This window comes from Oncorhynchus keta, unplaced genomic scaffold, assembly GCF_023373465.1.
Source record: "Oncorhynchus keta strain PuntledgeMale-10-30-2019 unplaced genomic scaffold, Oket_V2 Un_contig_4570_pilon_pilon, whole genome shotgun sequence".
Classification (NCBI taxonomy): domain Eukaryota; kingdom Metazoa; phylum Chordata; class Actinopteri; order Salmoniformes; family Salmonidae; genus Oncorhynchus; species Oncorhynchus keta.
Window position 1 is genome coordinate 7289 of NW_026287849.1, and position 22926 is coordinate 30214.

The window sequence follows — 22926 nt, forward strand, 5'->3', positions numbered from 1 at the left end:
AAGTCCGGGGTTGGTGAGTGAAGGGTGTTTGCCAGCAGCAGGTTCGGCAGCAACTAGAAGGCCGGCTACGCCGAACGCCTGAGCTGAACAGGAGGGTGAGCCAAAGTGAAGGCTGGTGTGTGTGTGTGTGTGTGTGTGTGTGTGTGTGTGTGTGTGTGTGTGTGTGTGTGTGTGTGTGTGTGTGTGTGTGTGTGTGTGTGTGTGTGTGTGTGTGTGTGTGTGTGTGTGTGTGTGTGTGTGTGTGTGTGTGTGTGTGTGCATGTGTGCATGTTTGTGAGTCACTTGCTGTTTAGCCTCACAGCTTGGAGATAGGAGCTATCATTGAACCTGGTGGTCAGAAATATGTGTTTACAGTACTACAGATGTATTCAATAAGTGATTGTTGTTGTTTATAATGATGACGACTATTGGATACATTAGGAAATTATTTTTTCTATCATACATCATGTCAGCTTAAATAGACAGATGTAGACAGACATGCAACTCGTCACACACATTACAGACAGACAGTATTCACATAGACAACCATATAGCACATTACATACATAGTGGAATAGACTTACAGACAGACAGTATTCACATAGACAACCATATAGCACATTACATACATAGTGGAATAGACTTACAGACAGACAGTATTCACATAGACAACCATATAGCACATTACATACATAGTGGAATAGACTTACAGACAGACAGTATTCACATAGACAACCATATAGCACATTACATACATAGTGGAATAGACTTACAGACAGACAGTATTCACATAGACAACCATATAGCACATTACATACATAGTGGAATAGACTTACAGACAGACAGTATTCACATAGACAACCATATAGCACATTACATACATAGTGGAATAGACTTACAGACAGACAGTATTCACATAGACAACCATATAGCACATTACATACATAGTGGAATAGACTTACAGACAGACAGTATTCACATAGACAACCATATAGCACATTACATACATAGTGGAATAGACTTACAGACAGACAGTATTCACATAGACAACCATATAGCACATTACATACATAGTGGAATAGACTTACAGACAGACAGTATTCACATAGACAACCATATAGCACAATACAAACAACACAACACAATATGAGCCTGGTTCATTTTCAGTAATGAGGCCCTGTACCCCATTTACAGTTTATACTTCAATGTATCAGGTGGAGTTATTCACCAGCTATAGAGTGAGTTGTTGTTTATGTTTCTAAGACTGCAGGGTGGGAGATACAACAATGTCCTTGAGAACAGCAGGAAGTGTGTTGGTGGTCTTTCTCTGGTCTGTGACAGGTATGGTCTCATTCTTATCTTTAAGTTGCCCATTTCTAAAAGCACAACCATTTTTATGTTCTACTGGCGACACGTTTGGCGTCTCCACTTCACTTTAAATAGTTGTCTTTCACACCTCACTGAGTGAAGCTTATCTGTGGTTTCCATTCACACTCAACCAAAGAGCATTAATGTCTCAACTCAGCAACTATGGAACAAAGTGTTAGTGTGAGTCACAAGACCTTGAACTTAATGTAACGTCCTTGTGATGTCTAACTGTGTTTCAGTGGTACTGGGGCAGAATGGCTGGAGTGTTACTTACACCACTCAGAGTATCTGTACCTTAAAGGTGTCAACAGTGGAGATGTCCTGCTCTATCAGATATCCCAGTGGTAAAGTCACAACAACCTTGTGGTTCACTAAAGTTTATGATGTGGATAATTATGTGAGTCTGTTAGATGACCCAGACTACAAAGGACGTGTGACGTACCGTGAGGATGAAGAGAATGGCCACACCCTGACAATCACAGACCTGAGAGAGAGACACTCAGCTACGTACATGTTCAGATTCATAACAGATCAGACCAGAGGGAAATATTTTGGGAGCCCTGGAGTCACTCTGTCTGTTACAGGTACAGTGATATTATATATATAATTCTACTCTGTTTAATTGGTTCTGGAAAATTGTCTTGATTTGTTTTGAAATAATATAAATATGTAAGTATGTGTAAAATAGGAATGCCTGAATTGATGAATTGAGAACGTCCACTCCTGCCTCATTTGAACTAGACAACAGGTCATTGATGGTTTTAATGTTATCTACTCCAGACCTGCAGGTTAAGGTGACCACTACATGGTGGTCAATGACACTGACCTGTAGCACCACCTGTACTCTGACTGGTAACCCCACCTACACCTGGTACAGGAACAGTAAGATTGTACAAGGGGCCTCCTCCTCCTCCTCATACTCAGTCTACTTTAAAACTGACGACAGCTTCTACTGTGCTGTAAAAGGCATCAATTCTCCTGCAGTGTGTGAGTGTGACTAATACACTTTTAAAGTCTGTCAAAATCATCCAATACATCACTGGTCAGTGTTGATGTTTAGTGAAACAGACATGAGATAGAGCTACTATTCCATTTAGATTAATGGTGGTTGATGTTTAGTGAAACAGACATGAGATAGAGCTACTATTCCATTTAGATTAATGGTGGTTGATGTTTAGTGAAACAGACATGAGATAGAGCTACTATTCCATTTAGATTAATGGTGGTTGATGTTTAGTGAAACAGACATGAGATAGAGCTACTATTCCATTTAGATTAATGGTGGTTGATGTTTAGTGAAACAGACATGAGATAGAGCTACTATTCCATTTAGATTAATGGTGGTTGATGTTTAGTGAAACAGACATGAGATAGAGCTACTATTCCATTTAGATTAATGGTGGTTGATGTTTAGTGAAACAGACATGAGATAGAGCTACTATTCCATTTAGATTAATGGTGGTTGATGTTTAGTGAAACAGACATGAGATAGAGCTACTATTCCATTTAGATTAATGGTGGTTGATGTTTAGTGAAACAGACATGAGATAGAGCTACTATTCCATTTAGATTAATGGTGGTTGATGTTTAGTGAAACAGACATGAGATAGAGCTACTATTCCATTTAGATTAATGGTGGTTGGTGTTTAGTGAAACAGACATGAGATAGAGCTACTATTCTGTCAGGATTTGGCCAGGGTTGTTCCGGTTTTTGGTCACTAGATGCCCCCATTGTGCCTTTTGACCTTTTGTTTTCCCTTGATCCCCATTATTATTTGCACCTGTGCCTCGTTTCCCCTGATTGTATTTAAACCCTTTGTTTTCCTCTGTTCTGTGCTCTGTGTTTGTATGTTAGCACCCAGCCCTAGTACTCTGTGAACTCTTGTTGATCCCGGTGGACTCTCTTGTGGAATTCTGTTTTTTGTTCTTGTTTGTTTGTTTTTGAGTATTTTTTTTTTAGGCTTTTTGTGCTGTGCCTTCCACCTTGTGGATTTACCTTTTTGTCTTGGAGGATTACCTTTGTTCTTGTGGAATTCCTTTTGAGGTTGTGGAGTTACATGTTTTCCTGAAGAACTTCACTTTGTACTTCATTAAATACACCATCTCAAGTACTGCTGTGTCTGCCTCATCTTCTGGGTTCTGCCAACTATTCGTGGCTCAGTTGGTTAAGTGACTGTTTCTCACTCTGGAGACCTGGGTTCATAACCGGGTCCTGACACTATTCCATTTAGAATAATGGTGGTTGATGTTTAGTGAAACAGACATGAGTTAGAGCTACTATTCCATTCAGATTAATGGTAGTTGATTTTACAGTTCCGAATACTGACACCATTTCATAATGAGAAGACTAACTTTCACTTTGTCTGTTATCCAGACGGCCCAAAGAACACTTCAGTGTCAGTCAGTCCCTCTGGTGAAATAGTGGAGGGCAGTTCAGTGAATCTGACCTGTAGCAGTGATGCCAACCCACCTGTGGACAAATACACCTGGTACAAGATAACATATAAGAAAATGTCAATGAGACATTCTGGACAGAGTTACACCATCCATAACATCAGCTCTGAGGACAGAGAGGGATACTACTGTGAGGCTCTGAACATTATAGGGAGAGAACATATCCCTGTCCATATTAATGTTACATGTAAGTATCTCACATTCTGTCCATTTTTTGTGCTCTGTAATTTTACAGATTTCATTCTGACATCATGCATTAATTAACCCATGACCCTGCAGCAGTGTTTCCCTGGGTTCCTGTGGTGGGGGTGGGGGCTGTCCTGACTGCTGGAGCTCTGCTACTCACCATCTACTGCACTCTGAAGAGGTGAGCCAGCCATTTACATATACTGTATTAGTAACATATCAATTTCCACTAGAGGTCAGTAGAGAGCAGAGCTCACTCTGTCCCTCATTACAGGAGATCCACAGGAGGAAGTGATGCCACAGCAGACACACAGGTAATAATGTCAACAACCAAAGTTATTTCAATCCTAATACCATTGACAGTAAGCAAATTAATTTACATAACAATTTTGGAGGGAGGCGTTCGTAAAGTGCTCATTCAGTGTGTCTTCTTTCAGAATGTGAGAGACGCTCCCAGTGACACAGCCCCTCAGATAGATGCTGAGCCCTCCGATTATGAGAACTGGAGCGAACCACCACAGAACCTGGACAGTGACACAGCCCCTCAGATAGATGCTGAGCCCTCCGATTATCAGAACTGGAGCGAACCACCACAGAACCTGGACAGTGACACAGACCCTCAGATAGATGCTGAGCCCTCCGATTATCAGAACTGGAGCAAACCACCACAGAACCTGGACAGTGACACAGACCCTCAGATAGATGCTGAGCCCTCCGATTATGAGAACTGGAGAGAACCACAAAAAAACCTGGACTGAACAGAACCACCACAGAACCTGGACAGTGACACAGACCCTCGGATAGATGCTGAGCCCTCCGATTATGAGAACTGGAGAGAACCACAAAAGAACCTTGACTGAGGAGAACCACCACAGAACCTGGACCAAAGAGAACCACCATAGAACTTGGACTGAAGAGAACCAAAACAGTACCTGGACTGAAGAGCAACAGCATCAAACCAAAGCTAGGCCTCAAAATGCTATTCTCTTACTATCATAATGCTTTATAGTCTAGAAGGTTTGAGACAATGAGCTTTAACTTCTGAGTAAGTGCTGGAATTTAGATTGTTCTCCTAATGATAATAATATAATAATAATAATAATAATAATAATAATAATAATAATAATAATAACAACAATAATATAATAATAATATAATAATAATAATATAATAATAATATAATAATAATAAATAATAATAATAAATAATAGATAAATACAGTATGTGTCTAGATGATCAATACAGTATGTGTCTAGATGATCAATACAGTATGTATATAGATGATAAATGATCAATACAGTATGTGTATAGATTATCAATACAGTATGTATATAGATGATCAATACAGTATGTATCTAGATGATCAATGGGATAGATTGTGCTTCTGCTATTTTTCTATAAGATTTTGCCATTTCCAGATTCTTTATTAGCAAATGAATAGTGTGAGTCTTGGCGTTATAGTCTCTGCTCCTTCAGGGTAGCAGTAAACTATACCAATCCCCCAGCAGGAACACAGAACCTAACAGGTGGAGGCTGGGGTGGAGCTACTCTCCTGCTCATGATCAGAAAACATTGCTTCTCATAGCCTGAATGCTAGTCTAGCATAGGCTACTTCCTCCTTGTATGGATGAGGGAGAATTATCCATGATGGTTCACGAAGCATGCTGACAGGCTCAAAAGCTGATGTTGGGAACAAACAAGTAGGCAACATGACAAGCTACTCCCGAGGCTAATTCTACATAGCTAAATCTAGTTTGTAGCCAGCTATTGACTGACAACAGAGCAGCAACATCGTTGATCCTCACAATCAATCACATCACCGCAGCAGCCAAACATTGAGGACAAGAAGAAGTCAGAGTAGAGTAACAGTAGCAGCAGCAGAGTCAACGGAGGACAAGAAGCCAGAGTAGAGTAACAGTAGCAGCAGCAGAGTCAACGGAGAACAAGAAGTCAGAGTAGAGTAACAGTAGCAGCAGCAGAGTCAACGGAGGACAAGAAGCCAGAGTATAGTAACAGTAGCAGCAGCAGAGTCAACGAAGGACAAGAAGCCAGAGTAGAGTAACAGTAGCAGCAGCAGAGTCAACGGAGAACAAGAAGCCAGAGTAGAGTAACAGTAGCAGCAGCAGAGTCAACGAAGGACAAGAAGCCAGAGTAGAGTAACAGTAGCAGCAGCAGAGTCAACGAAGGACAAGAAGCCAGAGTAGAGTAACAGTAGCAGCAGCAGAGTCAACGGAGGACAAGAAGCCAGAGTAGAGTAACAGTAGCAGCAGCAGAGTCAACGAAGGACAAGAAGCCAGAGTATAGTAACAGTAGCAGCAGCAGAGTCAACGAAGGACAAGAAGCCAGAGTAGAGTAACAGTAGCAGCAGCAGAGTCAACGGAGGACAAGAAGCCAGAGTAGAGTAACAGTAGCAGCAGCAGAGTCAACGGAGGACAAGAAGCCAGAGTAGAGTAACAGTAGCAGCAGCAGAGTCAATGGAGGACAAGAAGCCAGAGTATAGTAACAGTAGCAGCAGCAGAGTCAACGGAGGACAAGAAGCCAGAGTAGAGTAACAGTAGCAGCAGCAGAGTCAACGGAGGACAAGAAGCCAGAGTATAGTAACAGTAGCAGCAGCAGAGTCAATGGAGAACAAGAAGCCAGAGTAGAGTAACAGTAGCAGCAGCAGAGTCAACGGAGGACAAGAAGCCAGAGTAGAGTAACAGTAGCAGCAGCAGAGTCAACGGAGGACAAGAAGCCAGAGTATAGTAACAGTAGCAGCAGCAGAGTCAACGAAGGACAAGAAGCCAGAGTAGAGTAACAGTAGCAGCAGCAGAGTCAACGGAGGACAAGAAGCCAGAGTAGAGTAACAGTAGCAGCAGCAGAGTCAACGGAGGACAAGAAGCCAGAGTAGAGTAACAGTAGCAGCAGCAGAGTCAATGGAGAACAAGAAGCCAGAGTAGAGTAACAGTAGCAGCAGCAGAGTCAATGGAGGACAAGAAGCCAGAGTAGAGTAACAGTAGCAGCAGCAGAGTCAACGGAGGAAGGACAAGAAGCCAGAGTATAGTAACAGTAGCAGCAGCAGAGTCAACGGAGGACAAGAAGCCAGAGTAGAGTAACAGTAGCAGCAGCAGAGTCAACGGAGGACAAGAAGCCAGAGTATAGTAACAGTAGCAGCAGCAGAGTCAACGGAGGACAAGAAGCCAGAGTAGAGTAACAGTAGCAGCAGCAGAGTCAACGGAGGACAAGAAGCCAGAGTAGAGTAACAGTAGCAGCAGCAGAGTCAACGAAGGACAAGAAGTCAGAGTAGAGTAACAGTAGCAGCAGCAGAGTCAACGAAGGACAAGAAGTCAGAGTAGAGTAACAGTAGCAGCAGCAGAGTCAATGGAGGACAAGAAGCCAGAGTATAGTAACAGTAGCAGCAGCAGAGTCAACGAAGGACAAGAAGTCAGAGTAGAGTAACAGTAGCAGCAGCAGAGTCAACGAAGGACAAGAAGCCAGAGTAGAGTAACAGTAGCAGCAGCAGAGTCAACGGAGGACAAGAAGCCAGAGTAGAGTAACAGTAGCAGCAGCAGAGTCAATGGAGGACAAGAAGCCAGAGTAGAGTAACAGTAGCAGCAGCAGAGTCAACGAAGGACAAGAAGCCAGAGTAGAGTAACAGTAGCAGCAGCAGAGTCAACGGAGGACAAGAAGCCAGAGTAGAGTAACAGTAGCAGCAGCAGAGTCAACGGAGGACAAGAAGCCAGAGTAGAGTAACAGTAGCAGCAGCAGAGTCAACGAAGGACAAGAAGTCAGAGTAGAGTAACAGTAGCAGCAGCAGAGTCAATGGAGGACAAGAAGCCAGAGTAGAGTAACAGTAGCAGCAGCAGAGTCAACGAAGGACAAGAAGCCAGAGTAGAGTAACAGTAGCAGCAGCAGAGTCAATGGAGGACAAGAAGCCAGAGTAGAGTAACAGTAGCAGCAGCAGAGTCAACGAAGGACAAGAAGCCAGAGTAGAGTAACAGTAGCAGCAGCAGAGTCAACGGAGGACAAGAAGCCAGAGTAGAGTAACAGTAGCAGCAGCAGAGTCAACGGAGGACAAGAAGCCAGAGTAGAGTAACAGTAGCAGCAGCAGAGTCAACGGAGAACAAGAAGTCAGAGTAGAGTAACAGTAGCAGCAGCAGAGTCAACGGAGGACAAGAAGCCAGAGTATAGTAACAGTAGCAGCAGCAGAGTCAACGGAGGACAAGAAGCCAGAGTAGAGTAACAGTAGCAGCAGCAGAGTCAACGGAGGACAAGAAGCCAGAGTAGAGTAACAGTAGCAGCAGCAGAGTCAACGAAGGACAAGAAGCCAGAGTAGAGTAACAGTAGCAGCAGCAGAGTCAACGGAGGACAAGAAGCCAGAGTAGAGTAACAGTAGCAGCAGCAGAGTCAACGAAGGACAAGAAGCCAGAGTAGAGTAACAGTAGCAGCAGCAGAGTCAACGAAGGACAAGAAGCCAGAGTAGAGTAACAGTAGCAGCAGCAGAGTCAACGAAGGACAAGAAGTCAGAGTAGAGTAACAGTAGCAGCAGCAGAGTCAACGGAGGACAAGAAGCCAGAGTATAGTAACAGTAGCAGCAGCAGAGTCAACGGAGGAAGGACAAGAAGCCAGAGTATAGTAACAGTAGCAGCAGCAGAGTCAACGAAGGACAAGAAGCCAGAGTAGAGTAACAGTAGCAGCAGCAGAGTCAACGGAGGACAAGAAGCCAGAGTAGAGTAACAGTAGCAGCAGCAGAGTCAACGTAGGACAAGAAGCCAGAGTATAGTAACAGTAGCAGCAGCAGAGTCAACGGAGAACAAGAAGCCAGAGTATAGTAACAGTAGCAGCAGCAGCAGAAGGATGTGAGATCAGACCCGGTCAGTTTAATAGACCACAGAATAAGATGGTGGTGAATGATACTAGTCTCTAATTGGACACTCAGGGTTCCTTCCTGAACTGGCCTACTGTTCTTGTAAACTTATCTGTTTACTATCTGTAGATTGTATTGCTTATCTTTCTCTATGGGATTTTGCCAATTCCCGATTTTTTATAACATTTAAAGTTATGTCTTGTCTTAGTGACACAAAAATGAATTATATTGACAAGAGTTTTAAATATTTGTATCTCTGGAGTTGTTCCTGATGTGTTAAAATATGTTTTACTTTGTATTGCTGTCAGTCATTACTGGTCATTTTATATTTTATATTATGTAATACCATATTGTTCAGTGTCATGATATTGCTTGTTTTATTTTCAAATTATTAATGATTCATTAGTACATTTATTTGAGATACATTGAATAGAATATAAGCATCATGTTGTAAATAAGCTCAAATGTAGACAATAAATAGACAACAAATAAATTGATTGCTTGACTAACATGTATTGATTCAAAGATCAACACCAAGCACTGTTCATCACCCCCCCTCTCTCTCCTCCCCTCTCGCCCCCCCACTCCCCCCCTCTCTCTCCCCTCCCCCTTCTCTCCCTCTCTCTCTCCCTCTCCCCCCTTCTCTCCCTCTCTCTCTCCCTCTCCCCCCTTCTCTCCCTCTCTCTCTCCCTCTCCCCCCTTCTACATTTAAGTCATTTAGCAGACGCTCTTATCCAGAGCGACTTACAAATTGGTGCATTCACCTTGTGACATCCAGTAGAACAGTCACTTTACAATAGTGCATCTAAATCTTAAAGGGGGGTGAGAAGGATTACTTATCCTATCCTAGGTATTCCTTAAAGAGGTGGGGTTTCAGGTGTCTCCGGAAGGTGGTGATTGACTCCGCTGTCCTGGCGTCGTGAGGGAGTTTGTTCCACCATTGGGGGGCCAGAGCAGCGAACAGTTTTGACTGGGCTGAGCGGGAACTGTACTTCCTCAGTGGTAGGGAGGCGAGCAGGCCAGAGGTGGATGAACGCAGTGCCCTTGTTTGGGTGTAGGGCCTGGAGAGCCTGGAGGTACTGAGGTGCCGTTCCCCTCACAGCTCCGTTGGCAAGCACCATGGTCTTGTAGCGGATGCGAGCTTCAACTGGAAGCCAGTAGAGAGAGCGGAGGAGCGGGGTGACGTGAGAGAACTTGGGAAGGTTGAACACCAGACGGGCTGCGGCGTTCTGGATGAGTTGTAGGGGTTTAATGGCACAGGCAGGGAGCCCAGCCAACAGCGAGTTGCAGTAATCCAGACGGGAGATGACAAGTGCCTGGATTAGGACCTGCGCCGCTTCCTGTGTGAGGCAGGGTCGTACTCTGCGGATGTTGTAGAGCATGAACCTACAGGAACGGGCCACCGCCTTGATGTTAGTTGAGAACGACAGGGTGTTGTCCAGGATCACGCCACGGTTCTTAGCGCTCTGGGAGGAGGACACAATGGAGTTGTCAACCGTGATGGCGAGATCATGGAACGGGCAGTCCTTCCCCGGGAGGAAGAGCAGCTCCGTCTTGCCGAGGTTCAGCTTGAGGTGGTGATCCGTCATCCAAACTGATATGTCTGCCAGACATGCAGAGATGCGATTCGCCACCTGGTCATCAGAAGGGGGAAAGGAGAAGATTAATTGTGTGTCGTCTGCATAGCAATGATATGCAGACGACACACAATTAATCCCTCTCTCCCCCCCTCTCTCCCCTCCCTCTCTCCCCCTCTCTCCCCTCTCTCTCCCCCTCTCTCCTCTCCCCCTCTCTCTCTCCCCCTCCACCCAGTTTGTTGCAGCTGGAGAAGTTTACCACTGTGCAGACTGCTCTCGGCTCCCCTCTCAGGACTCCAGTGGTGGACCTCTCCTTCCCTCAGGACTCTAGTGGTGAATCTCTCCTCCCCTCAGGACTCCAGTGGTGGACCTCTCCTCCCCTCATGACTCCAGTGGTGGACCTCTCCTCCCCTCATGACCCCAGTGGAGGACCTCTCCTCCCCTCAGGACTCTAGTGGTGGACCTCTCCTCCCCTCAGGACTCTAGTGGTGGACCTCTCCTCCCCTCAGGACTCTAGTGGTGGACCTCTCCTCCCCTCAGGACTCTAGTGGTGGACCTCTCCCCCTCAGGACTCTAGTGGTGGACCTCTCCTCCCATCAGGACTCCAGTAGTGGACCTCTCCTCCCCTCAGGACTCCAGTAGTGGACCTCTCCTCCCCTCAGGACTCCAGTAGTGGACCTCTCCTCCCCTCAGGACTCCAGTGGTGGACCTCTCCTCCCCTCATGACTCCAGTGATGGACCTCTCCTCCCCCTCATGACTGCAGTGATGGACCTCTCCTCCCCCTCATGACTCCAGTGATGGACCTCTCCTCCCCCTCATGACTCCAGTGGTGGACCTCTCCTCCCCCTCATGACTCCAGTGGTGGACCTCTCCTCCCCTCAGGACTCCAGTGGTGGACCTCTCCTCCCCCTCATGACTCCAGTGATGGACCTCTCCTCTCCTCATGACTCCAGTAGTGGACCTCTCCTCCCCCTCATGACTCCAGTGGTGGACCTCTCCTCCCCTCAGGACTCCAGTGGTGGACCTCTCCTCCCCCTCATGACTCCAGTGATGGACCTCTCCTCCCCCTCATGACTGCAGTGATGGACCTCTCCTCCCCCTCATGACTGCAGTGGTGGACCTCTCCTCCCCCTCATGACTGCAGTGATGGACCTCTCCTCCCCCTCATGACTGCAGTGATGGACCTCTCCTCCCCCTCATGACTGCAGTGATGGACCTCTCTTCCCCCTCAGGACTGCAGTGGTCGACCTCTCCTCCCCTCAGGACTCTAGTGATGGACCTCTCCTCCCCCTCATGACTGCAGTGGTCGACCTCTCCTCCCCTCAGGACTCTAGTGATGGACCTCTCCTCCCCCTCATGACTGCAGTGGTCGACCTCTCCTTCCCTCAGGACTCTAGTGATGGACCTCTCCTCCCCCTCATGACTGCAGTGGTCGACCTCTCCCCCCCTCAGGACTCTAGTGATGGACCTCTCCTCCCCCTCATGACTGCAGTGGTCGACCTCTCCTCCCCCTCATGACTGCAGTGATGGACCTCTCCTCCCCCTCATGACTGCAGTGGTGGACCTCTCCTCCCTATCAGGACTCTAGTGGTGGACCTCTCCTCCCCTCAGGACTCTAGTGGTGGACCTCTCCTTCCCTCAGGACTCCAGTGGTGGACCTCTCCTCCCCTCAGGACTCTAGTGGTGGACCTCTCCTCCCCTCAGGACTCTAGTGGTGGACCTCTCCTCCCTATCAGGACTCTAGTGGTGGACCTCTCCTCCCCTCAGGACTCTAGTGGTGGACCTCTCCTTCCCTCAGGACTCCAGTGGTGGACCTCTCCTCCCCTCAGGACTCCAGTGGTGGACCTCTCCTTCCCTCAGGACTCCAGTGGTGGACCTCTCCTTCCCTCAGGACTCCAGTGGTGGACCTCTCCTCCCCTCAGGACTCCAGTGGTGGACCTCTCCTCCCCTCAGGACTCTAGTGGTGGACCTCTCCTTCCCTCAGGACTCCAGTGGTGGACCTCTCCTCCCCTCAGGACTCCAGTGGTGGACCTCTCCTTCCCTCAGGACTCCAGTGGTGGACCTCTCCTCCCCTCAGGACTCCAGTGGTGGACCTCTCCTCCCTATCAGGACTCTAGTGGTGGACCTCTCCTCCCCTCAGGACTCTAGTGGTGGACCTCTCCTTCCCTCAGGACTCCAGTGGTGGACCTCTCCTCCCCTCAGGACTCCAGTGGTGGACCTCTCCTTCCCTCAGGACTCCAGTGGTGGACCTCTCCTCCCCTCAGGACTCTACTGGATGTGTATGTTTAACTCTGGCTATCATACCTGGGTTGTTAGTGTGATTCTAGACCATGCTAGCCCACTGAGCTAAAGAGTAGACATTAGCTCCTGTTAGCTAACATGAATCTCCAGGTCTAAGACAAGGTTATCTCATCCTTACAGACCAGCTTCGTTCACTGAAATCACACCCAGTCTGTTGCTTGGTTATTCCACATCTAAATTATACATACTTTAATGTGAGTGTATATACCTACAGCCATAGGTTCTATAGACTGTCCAAAATAGCACCCTATTCCTACATAGTGCACTATTTTCTACCAGAGCCTCATAGTCACGGTCAAACATAGTGCACTGTGTAGGGGATAGGGTGCCATTTAGGTCACACTCATAATGTTGGGTTGTTGTAAGGTTGCTGTAATGGATTTATTCTGACCATGGTCCCCTCCCTTCCTCTCCTCCTCTGGTCCCCCTGTCCCTGTCTCTGGGTGGGGAACGTCACCATGGACCTCACTGAGAAACACATATTGGACCTTTTCAAAACGTATGACCATCATGCCCCATTTCTATCTGTTTTACTTCTGTATCTGCATCTCTAACTACATGTTAGTCAACAGACACTCTTATCCAGAGAAACTTACAGGACTTTCAGAGTTCCACATTATAATTCTATCTCCCCTCACCTACAGTACAGAACATAGAGAGCATCACAGTTCTACATTATAATTCTATGTGCTGTACTGTAGTTGAGGGGAGATCGTATCAGAGTTCCACATTCTAATTATACATTCTGTACTGTAGTTGTAGGGAGAGAGTATCAGAGTTCTAATTTTATCTAATTTTATATCCCCTCATCTACAGTAAATAACAGAAATATAATGTAGAACTATAATACTCTCAATGTTTAGTCTCTCCCTAGTTGTGGTTATATGTGTGGTGAGATAGAGAGTATCAGAGTTCTACATGAGAGATGATGTGGCTTTGTCAACATCAAGAATACCAACATGGCTGCTCTCGCCTTGGAGAGGCGGGATGAAACATAATGCTGTCAAATGCATTTTACTATGTGAGATGTGCTTTCAATTATTTAGCTTGAACATTAGGAGATTGTACTTTTGGGAATATGCTATTGGTTCCTTTGTACTATTGGGAAAATGCTATTGGTTCCATTGTACTTTTTTGACTCTGTTATTGGTTCCTTGAACTTTTGGGACTATGCTATTGGTTCCATTTAATATATTTTGACAGTGGATGATGTTGTATGTATTTTGACAGTGGATGATGTTGTATGCATTTTGACAGTGGATGATGTTGTATGCATTTTGACAGTGGATGATGTTGTATGCATTTTGACAGTGGATGATGTTGTATGCATTTTGACAGTGGATGATGTTGTTTGGATTTTGACTGTGGCTGCGGTTTGTCCTACTGTCCAGGTGGTGGAGCTGGAGAGCACCAGACTGGTGATTTGGTACCCAGGCCGCTAGGTCCTCTCCTCAGAAGACCAACCTCCAACCTAGACCTCAACACCTCCTCAGCCTCCCATTACGCCGCCACAGGGTAAGGACATTCGACTATCTGTCAAAACATCAACTATATATTATAAACGTATATAAGCATTTATAATGGTGTATTCTAAATTGTTACTAATCTATGGGCCATGAATTGTACAAAATTACAGATAACTGACAGAAGGTGGGGATGGGAGCACTTGCGTGCAGGTGTTTGTGTTTTCATACTGTTTGTCTCTCTCTCTCCCAGGACCAGGAGGATGGCTCCCATCAATTGTGACGAGTGTTTCTTCTGGAGGACCACTGGCTGCCTGTATGGTGACAAATGTCGCATCAAACACAAGCCTGACCATAGAGGAAGAGACAGGAAACCATGGCAACCCTGAACACCCTGACCACCCTGACCACCCAGACTACCCTACCCTGACCACCCAGACTACCCTGACCACCCAGACTACCTTGACCACCTTGACTACCCTGACCTTCCTGACTACCCTGACCTTCCTGACTACCCTGACCACTCTGACAACCCAGACCACCCTGACCACCCAGACTACCGTGAACACCCAGACTACCCTGACCCACTGACCACCCTGAACACCCTGACCAACTGACCACCCAGACTACCCAGACTACCCAGACTACCCAGACTACCCAGACCACCCTGACCACCCTGAACACCCTGACCCACTGACCACCCTGACCACCCAGACTACCCTGACCCCCTGACCACCCTGAACACCCTGACCCACTGACCACCCTGACCACCCAGACTACCCAGACTACCCAGACTACCCTGACCACCCTGACCCCTGACCACCCTGACCCACTGACCACCCTGACCACCCTGACCACCCAAACTACCCTGACCACCCTGACTACCCTGACCACCCTGAACACCCAGACTACCCTGACTACCCTGACCACCCAGACTACCCTGACCCACTGACTACCCTGAACACCCTGACCAACTGACCACCCTGACCACCCAGACTACCCAGACTACCCAGACTACCCTGACCCCCTGACCACCCTGAACACCCTGACCCACTGACCACCCTGACCACCCAGACTACCCTGACCACCCTGACCCCCTGACCACCCTGAACACCCTGACCCACTGACCACCCTGACCACCCAGACTACCCAGACTACCCAGACTACCCTGACCACCCTGACCCCCTGACCACCCTGACCCACCCTGACCACCCTGACCACCCAAACTACCCTGACCACCCTGACTACCCTGACCACCCTGAACACCCAGACTACCCTGACTACCCTGACTACCCTGACCACCCTGACCACCCTGACCCACTGACTACCCTGAACACCTGATTTTGAATTGAATTGCAGATGAATATAAGGCCTGTTCCAGGCAGACTATATTACAGTCGCCTGCCAGATCTCACAATGCCTGGATAGGTGTTTGTGTTTAAGATATCAGTTAACCTGCGTTTCCTGACTGCTCAATCGATGATGTGGCACACAACCATTGGTTGCTGCGCACAGCTTGACTGCAATATAGTCAGCCTGGAACGCCCTCAGTGTCCATGCGGTGTTCTAACATCCACACCAGACCACTTTAACTGAAACAAGTAGTGTGCTGCTGTGGATATTGGATCAAGGCCTGTATCTTCAGTTCAGTGATTTTATACTGTACATGATGTTCAGTGGACTAATTAAATTCAAGTTGACTAAAGTGACAACATGAGGAGCACAGAGTGATTGATCGAGAGCATCAATGTAAAAAGACAATCTGTCTGTATCCTCTCAGCATGTGGGGGAGCTGAGTGTACAAATGACTTAGTGTTTTATTATGTCAATCAGTTGTATTCATTCATAATAAAATACAGTTTTATCAAATCAGATGTAGTTTCTTTATTAAATGTAATGTCATTATTCAGAAAGGCTATGGATACTGGTGTTATAAAAAACAAAAACAGTTTTACCAACATGTTTGGGGAATGAACAGCACCCCCACCAGAACTAGTGTTTCTCATTCCTCTCAGGAGGGACCCATCTATCCACTCTCCATATTGTAGCCACCAATGAAGAAATACAAGTAGCCTATGACATATCAGACAGACATTTCTTGTAAAGTCTCTCTCTCTTCTCATGAAGATGTTCACACCATTCTTAAAGTCCTTCACTGGTGTGTTGGTTGCCAGGAAGAGGCATCATGAAGACAGGAAGCCAGCTCTGCAGCACCTTTCAGCCCCTCAGTACATCTAGTTGCTGTCAACCACAGAACTCACACCATTCTGTTTCATTCTCTGCTTGGACAGTAAGCTCACCTCCCCTCTCTCTCCTCACGCTGTAAGTACGCTTGATGATGTCGATCTTTTCATTATTACTTGTTTCTAGTCATCAAACTTCTGCCAGGCATAACAATGTTTTATACTGCTGTTCTGTTTGTCTGTTAACCTAGACATACATAATGTAGACCAACATACAGTCTGTTTCTCTGTTAACCTAGACATACATAATGTAGACCAACATACAGTCTGTTTCTCTGTTAACCTAGACATACATAATGTAGACCTACATACAGTTTGTTTGTCTGTTAACCTAGACATACATAATGTAGACCAACATACAGTCTGTTTCTCTGTTAACCTAGACATACATAATGTAGACCTACATACAGTTTGTTTGTCTGTTAACCTAGACATACATAATGTAGACCAACATACAGTCTGTTTCTCTGTTAACCTAGACATACATAATGTAGACCAACATACAGTCTGTTTCTCTGTTAACCTAGACATACATAATGTAGACCAACATACAGTCTGTTTCTCTGTTAACCTAGACATACATAATGTAGACCAACATACAGTTTGTTTGTCTGTTAACCTAGACATACATAATGTAGACCAACATACAGTTTGTTTGTCTGTTAGCCTAGACATACATAATGTAGACCTACATACAGTTTGTTTGTCTGTTAGCCTAGACATACATAATGTAGACCAACATACAGTCTGTTTCTCTGTTAGCCTAAACATATATAATGTAGACCTACATACAGTTTGTTTGTCTGTTAACCTAGACATACATAATGTAGACCTACATACAGTCTGTTTCTCTGTTAGCCTAGACATACATAATGTAGACCTACATAGAAAATGTGAGTGTGAATTATGCTTTGCATGTGAATCTATGCGTAAGATATTTGCATGTGTTTCATGTATTTTGGGTTAATATTTTACATGCATTTTTAAGTGCAGAAAAACAGCACGGGCAGCGCCATTGAGGACTGTCTCCGTTTTAAAGTAGTTAATTTACTCTTCTTCGTCTTCGGTGAGTTTAATGACGTGGTTTCAAGTATAAGACTTGTGCATGCTATTTTGAGGCCTCAGAGCAATATATTGTTCGGGAGACTTATTGTAAGAGTGAAAGTAGGAGTAAGTGTGATTGACTGGATACTTCATAAGAGCTTTAGGATTAGTATTAACATGAGACACAGTGATGGTGGGTTGTGTTTAGGAGTAGTATTAACATGAGACACAGTGATGGTGGGTTGTGTTTAGGAGTAGTATTAACATGAGACAGTGATGGTGGGTTGTGTTTAGGAGTAGTATTAACATGAGACACAGTGATGGTGGGTTGTGTTTAGGAGTAGTATTAACATGAGACACAGTGATGGTGGGTTGTGTTTAGGAGTAGTATTAACATGAGACACATTGATGGTGGGTTGTGTTTAGGAGTAATATTAACATGAGACACAGTGATGGTGGGTTGTGTTTAGGAGTAGTATTAACCCATGAGACACAGTGATGGTGGGTTGTGTTTAGGAGTAGTATTAACATGAGACACAGTGATGGTGGGTTGTGTTTAGGAGTAGTATTAACATGAGACACAGTGATGGAGGGTTGTGTTTAGGAGTAGTATTAACATGAGACAGTGATGGTGGGTTGTGTTTAGGAGTAGTATTAACATGAGACACAGTGATGGTGGGTTGTGTTTAGGAGTAGTATTAACATGAGACACAGTGATGGTGGGTTGTGTTTAGGAGTAGTATTAACATGAGACACAGTGATGGTGGGTTGTGTTTAGGAGTAGTATTAACATGAGACACAGTGATGGTGGGTTGTGTTTAGGAGTAGTATTAACATGAGACACAGTGATGGTGGGTTGTGTTTAGGAGTAGTATTAACATGAGACACAGTGATGGTGGGTTGTGTTTAGGAGTAGTATTAACATGAGACACAGTGATGGTGGGTTGTGTTTAGGAGTAGTATTAACATGAGACACAGTGATGGTGGGTTGTGTTTAGGAGTAGTATTAACATGAGACACAGTGATGGTGGGTTGTGTTTAGGAGTAGTATTAACATGAGACACAGTGATAGTGGGATGTGGTTTTGTTGGTAGAGAACACTCAGCATCACATTCCTGTTTTACCTTCCTGTCCTAGATAGACAGGCCTCCTGAACCATAAGTTCTTTACACGGAAATCCTATTAATTTACTAGTTAGTAGTTATAATATGCAAATGTTTCTTTATATGGACATGATAAGCACTTTATATGCACTTTACAGTATCTGGACAGCATGTTACATACATTAGACTATATATGGATAACAGCTACACTAGACTATATATGGATAACAGACTACATTAGACTATATATGGATAACAGGCTACATTATTAGACTATATATGGATAACAGGCTACATTAGACTATGGATATACATTATGGATAACAGGCTACATTAGACTATATATGGATAACAGGCTACATTAGACTATATATGGATAACAGGCTACATTAGACTATATATGGATAACAGGCTACATTAGACTATATATGGATAACAGGCTACATTAGACTATATATGGATAACAGGCTACATTATACTATATATGGATAACAGGCTACATTAGACTATATATGGATAACAGGCTACATTAGACTATATATGGATAACAGGCTACATTAGACTATATATGGATAACAGGCTACATTAGACTATATATGGATAACAGGCTACATTAGACTATATATGGATAACAGGCTACATTAGACTATATATGGATAACAGGCTACATTAGACTATATATGGATAACATGGATAACAGGCTACATTAGACTATATATGGATAACAGGCTACATTAGACTATATATGGATAACAGGCTACATTAGACTATATATGGATAACAGGCTACATTAGACTATATATGGATAACAGGCTACACTAGACTATAATGGATAACAGGCTACATTAGACTATATGGATGGATAACAGGCTACATTAGACTATATATGGATAGCTACATTAGACTATATATGGATAACAGGCTACATTAGACTATATATGGATAACAGGCTACATTAGACTATATATGGATAACAGGCTACATTAGACTATATATGGATAACAGGCTACATTAGACTATATATGGATAACAGGCTACATTAGACTATATATGGATAACAGGCTACATTAGACTATATATGGATAACAGGCTACATTAGACTATATATGGATAACAGGCTACATTAGACTATATATGGATAACAGGCTACATTACTACATTAGACTATATATGGATAACAGGCTACATTAGACTATATATGGATAACAGGCTACATTAGACTATATATGGATAACAGGCTACATTAGACTATATATGGATAACAGGCTAGACTATATATGGATAACAGGCTACATTAGACTATATATGGATAACAGGCTACATTAGACTATATGGATAACAGGCTACATTAGACTATATATGGATAACAGGCTACATTAGACTATATATGGATAACAGGCTACATTATACTATATATGGATAACAGGCTACATTAGACTATATATGGATAACAGGCTACATTAGACTATATATGGATAACAGGCTACATTAGACTATATATGGATAACAGGCTACATTAGACTATATATGGATAACAGGCTACATTAGACATGGATAGACTATATATGGATAACAGGCTACATTATACTATATATGGATAACAGGCTACATTAGACTATATATGGATAACAGGCTACATTAGACTATATATGGATAACATGCTACATTAGACTATATATGGATAACAGGCTACATTAGAATATATGGATAACAGGCTACATTAGACTATATATGGATAACAGGCTACATTAGACTATATATGGATAACAGGCTACATTAGAATATATGGATAACAGGCTACATTAGACTATATATGGATAACAGGCTACATTATACTATATATGTATAACAGGCTACATTAGAATATATGGATAACAGGCTACATTAGACTATATATGGATAACATGCTACATTAGACTATATATGGATAACAGGCTACATTAGAATATATGGATAACAGGCTACATTAGACTATATATGGATAACAGGCTACATTATACTATATATGGATAACAGGCTACATTAGACTATATATGGATAACAGGCTACATTAGACTATATATGGATAACAGGCTACATTAGACTATATATGGATAACAGGCTACATTAGACTATATATGGATAACAGGCTACATTAGACTATATATGGATAACATGCTACATTAGACTATATATGGATAACAGGCTACATTAGAATATATGGATAACAGGCTACATTAGACTATATATGGATAACAGGCTACATTAGACTATATATGGATAACAGGCTACATTAGAATATATGGATAACAGGCTACATTAGACTATATATGGATAACAGGCTACATTATACTATATATGTATAACAGGCTACATTAGAATATATGGATAACAGGCTACATTAGAATATATATGGATAACAGGCTACATTAGACTATATATGGATAACAGGCTACATTAGACTATATATGGATAACAGGCTACATTATACTATATATGGATAACAGGCTACATTAGACTATATATGCTTAACAGGCTACATTAGACTATATATGGATAACAGGCTACATTAGACTATATATGGATAACAGGCTACATTAGACTATATATGCTTAACAGGCTACATTAGACTATATATGGATAACAGGCTACATTAGACTATATATGGATAACAGGCTACATTAGACTATATATGGATAACAGGCTACATTAGACTATATATGCATAACAGGCTACATTAGACTATATATGGATAACAGGCTACATTAGACTATATATGGATAACAGGCTTGTCACAACCTGACCATAGTTTGCTTTGTATGTTTCTATGTTTTGGTTGGCCAGGGTGTGATCTGAGTGGGCATCAACTGTTCTGCCTTATTATTATTCGACCATGCTGGTCATTTATGAACATTTGAACATCTTGGCCATGTTCTGTTTTAATCTCCACCCGGCACAGCCAGAAGAGGACTGGCCACCCCACATAGCCTGGTTCCTCTCTAGGTTTCTCCCTAGGTTTTGGCCTTTCTAGTGAGTTTTTCCTAGCCACCGTGCTTCAAAACAAATCAAATGTATTTATATAGCCCTTCCTACATCAGCTGATTTCTCAAAGTGCTGTCCAAAAACCCAGCCTAAAACCCCAAACAGCAAGCAATGAATGACCAGTACGGTCAAATAATAATAAGGCAGAACAGTTGAAACTGGAGCAGCAGCACGGCCAGGTGGACTGGGGACAGCAAGGAGTCATCATGTCAGGTAGTCCTGGGGCATGGTCCAAGGGCTCAGGTCCTCCAAGACTCAGGTCCTGCTTCTACACCTGCATTGCTTGCTGTTTGGGGTTTTAGGATGGGTTTCTGTACAGCACTTTGAGATATCAGCTGATGTACGAAGGGCTTTACATTTGATTTGATTTGATTCTATGTTGTGTGTCTAGTTTGTCTGTTTCTGTGTTTGGCCTGATATGGTTCTCAATCAGAGGCAGGTGTTAGTCATTGTCTCTGATTGGGAACCATATTTAGGTCGCCTGTTTGGTGTTGGGTTTTGTGGGTGATTGTTTCCTGTCTTTGTGTTTGTTGCACCAGATAGGGCTGTTTCGGTTTTTTCACGTTTATTGTTTTGTAGTTTATTCATGTATAGTTTCATTATTAAAGAACCATGAATTATAACCATGCTGCATTTTGGTCCGCCTCTCCATCCCAGGAGGAATCCCGTAACAAGGCTACATTAGACTATATAATGATGACAGGCTACACTAGCCTATATATGGATAACAGGCTACATTAGACTATATAATGATAACTGTCTACATTAGAATATATATGGATAACAGGCTACATTAGACTATATATGGATAACAGGCTACATTAGACTATATATGGATAACAGGCTACATTAGACTATATATGGATAACAGGCTACATTAGACTATATATGGATAACAGGCTACATTAGACTATATCATGATAACTGTCTACATTAGACTATATAATGATAACTGTCTACATTAAGCTATATATGGATTACAGGCTACATTAGACTGTAATCTTAGTCGGGCACCACAAAATAATATTTACAGTGGAGCAAAAAAGTATCATCATAGGTACACTTCAACTATGACAGACAAAATGAGGAAAGAAATCCAGAAAATCACATTGTAGGATTTTTTATGAATTTATTTGCAAATTATGGTGCAAAATAAGTATTTGGTCAATAACAAAAGTTTATCTCAATACTTTGTTATATACCCTTTATTGGCAATGACAGAGGTCAAACGTTTTCTGTAAGTCTTCACAAGGTTTTCACACACTGTTGCTGGTATTTTGGCCCATTCCTCCATGCAGATCTCCTCTAGAGCAGTGATGTTTTGGGGCTGTTGCAGGGCA

General features: G+C 43.6%; 1 protein-coding gene and 1 long non-coding RNA gene across 2 annotated transcripts; both read left to right on the forward strand.

Moving 5' to 3' along the window:
- Nucleotides 1-1057: 1057 nt before the first annotated feature.
- Nucleotides 1058-3498, forward strand: LOC127924811 (uncharacterized). The gene is made up of 3 exons (XM_052509439.1): nucleotides 1058-1320; nucleotides 1587-1931; nucleotides 2128-3498. Exons 1-3 carry the CDS (start codon nucleotides 1266-1268, stop codon nucleotides 2346-2348), a joined length of 621 nt encoding a protein of 206 aa, XP_052365399.1. The 5' UTR covers nucleotides 1058-1265; the 3' UTR covers nucleotides 2349-3498.
- A 575-nt stretch (nucleotides 3499-4073) lies between these two features.
- On the forward strand, nucleotides 4074-4553 carry LOC127924813 (uncharacterized). Its single transcript, XR_008118900.1, has 3 exons — nucleotides 4074-4168; nucleotides 4262-4301; nucleotides 4425-4553. It is a non-coding gene; the product is annotated as an uncharacterized LOC127924813 (long non-coding RNA).
- The last annotated feature ends 18373 nt before the right edge of the window (nucleotides 4554-22926 follow it).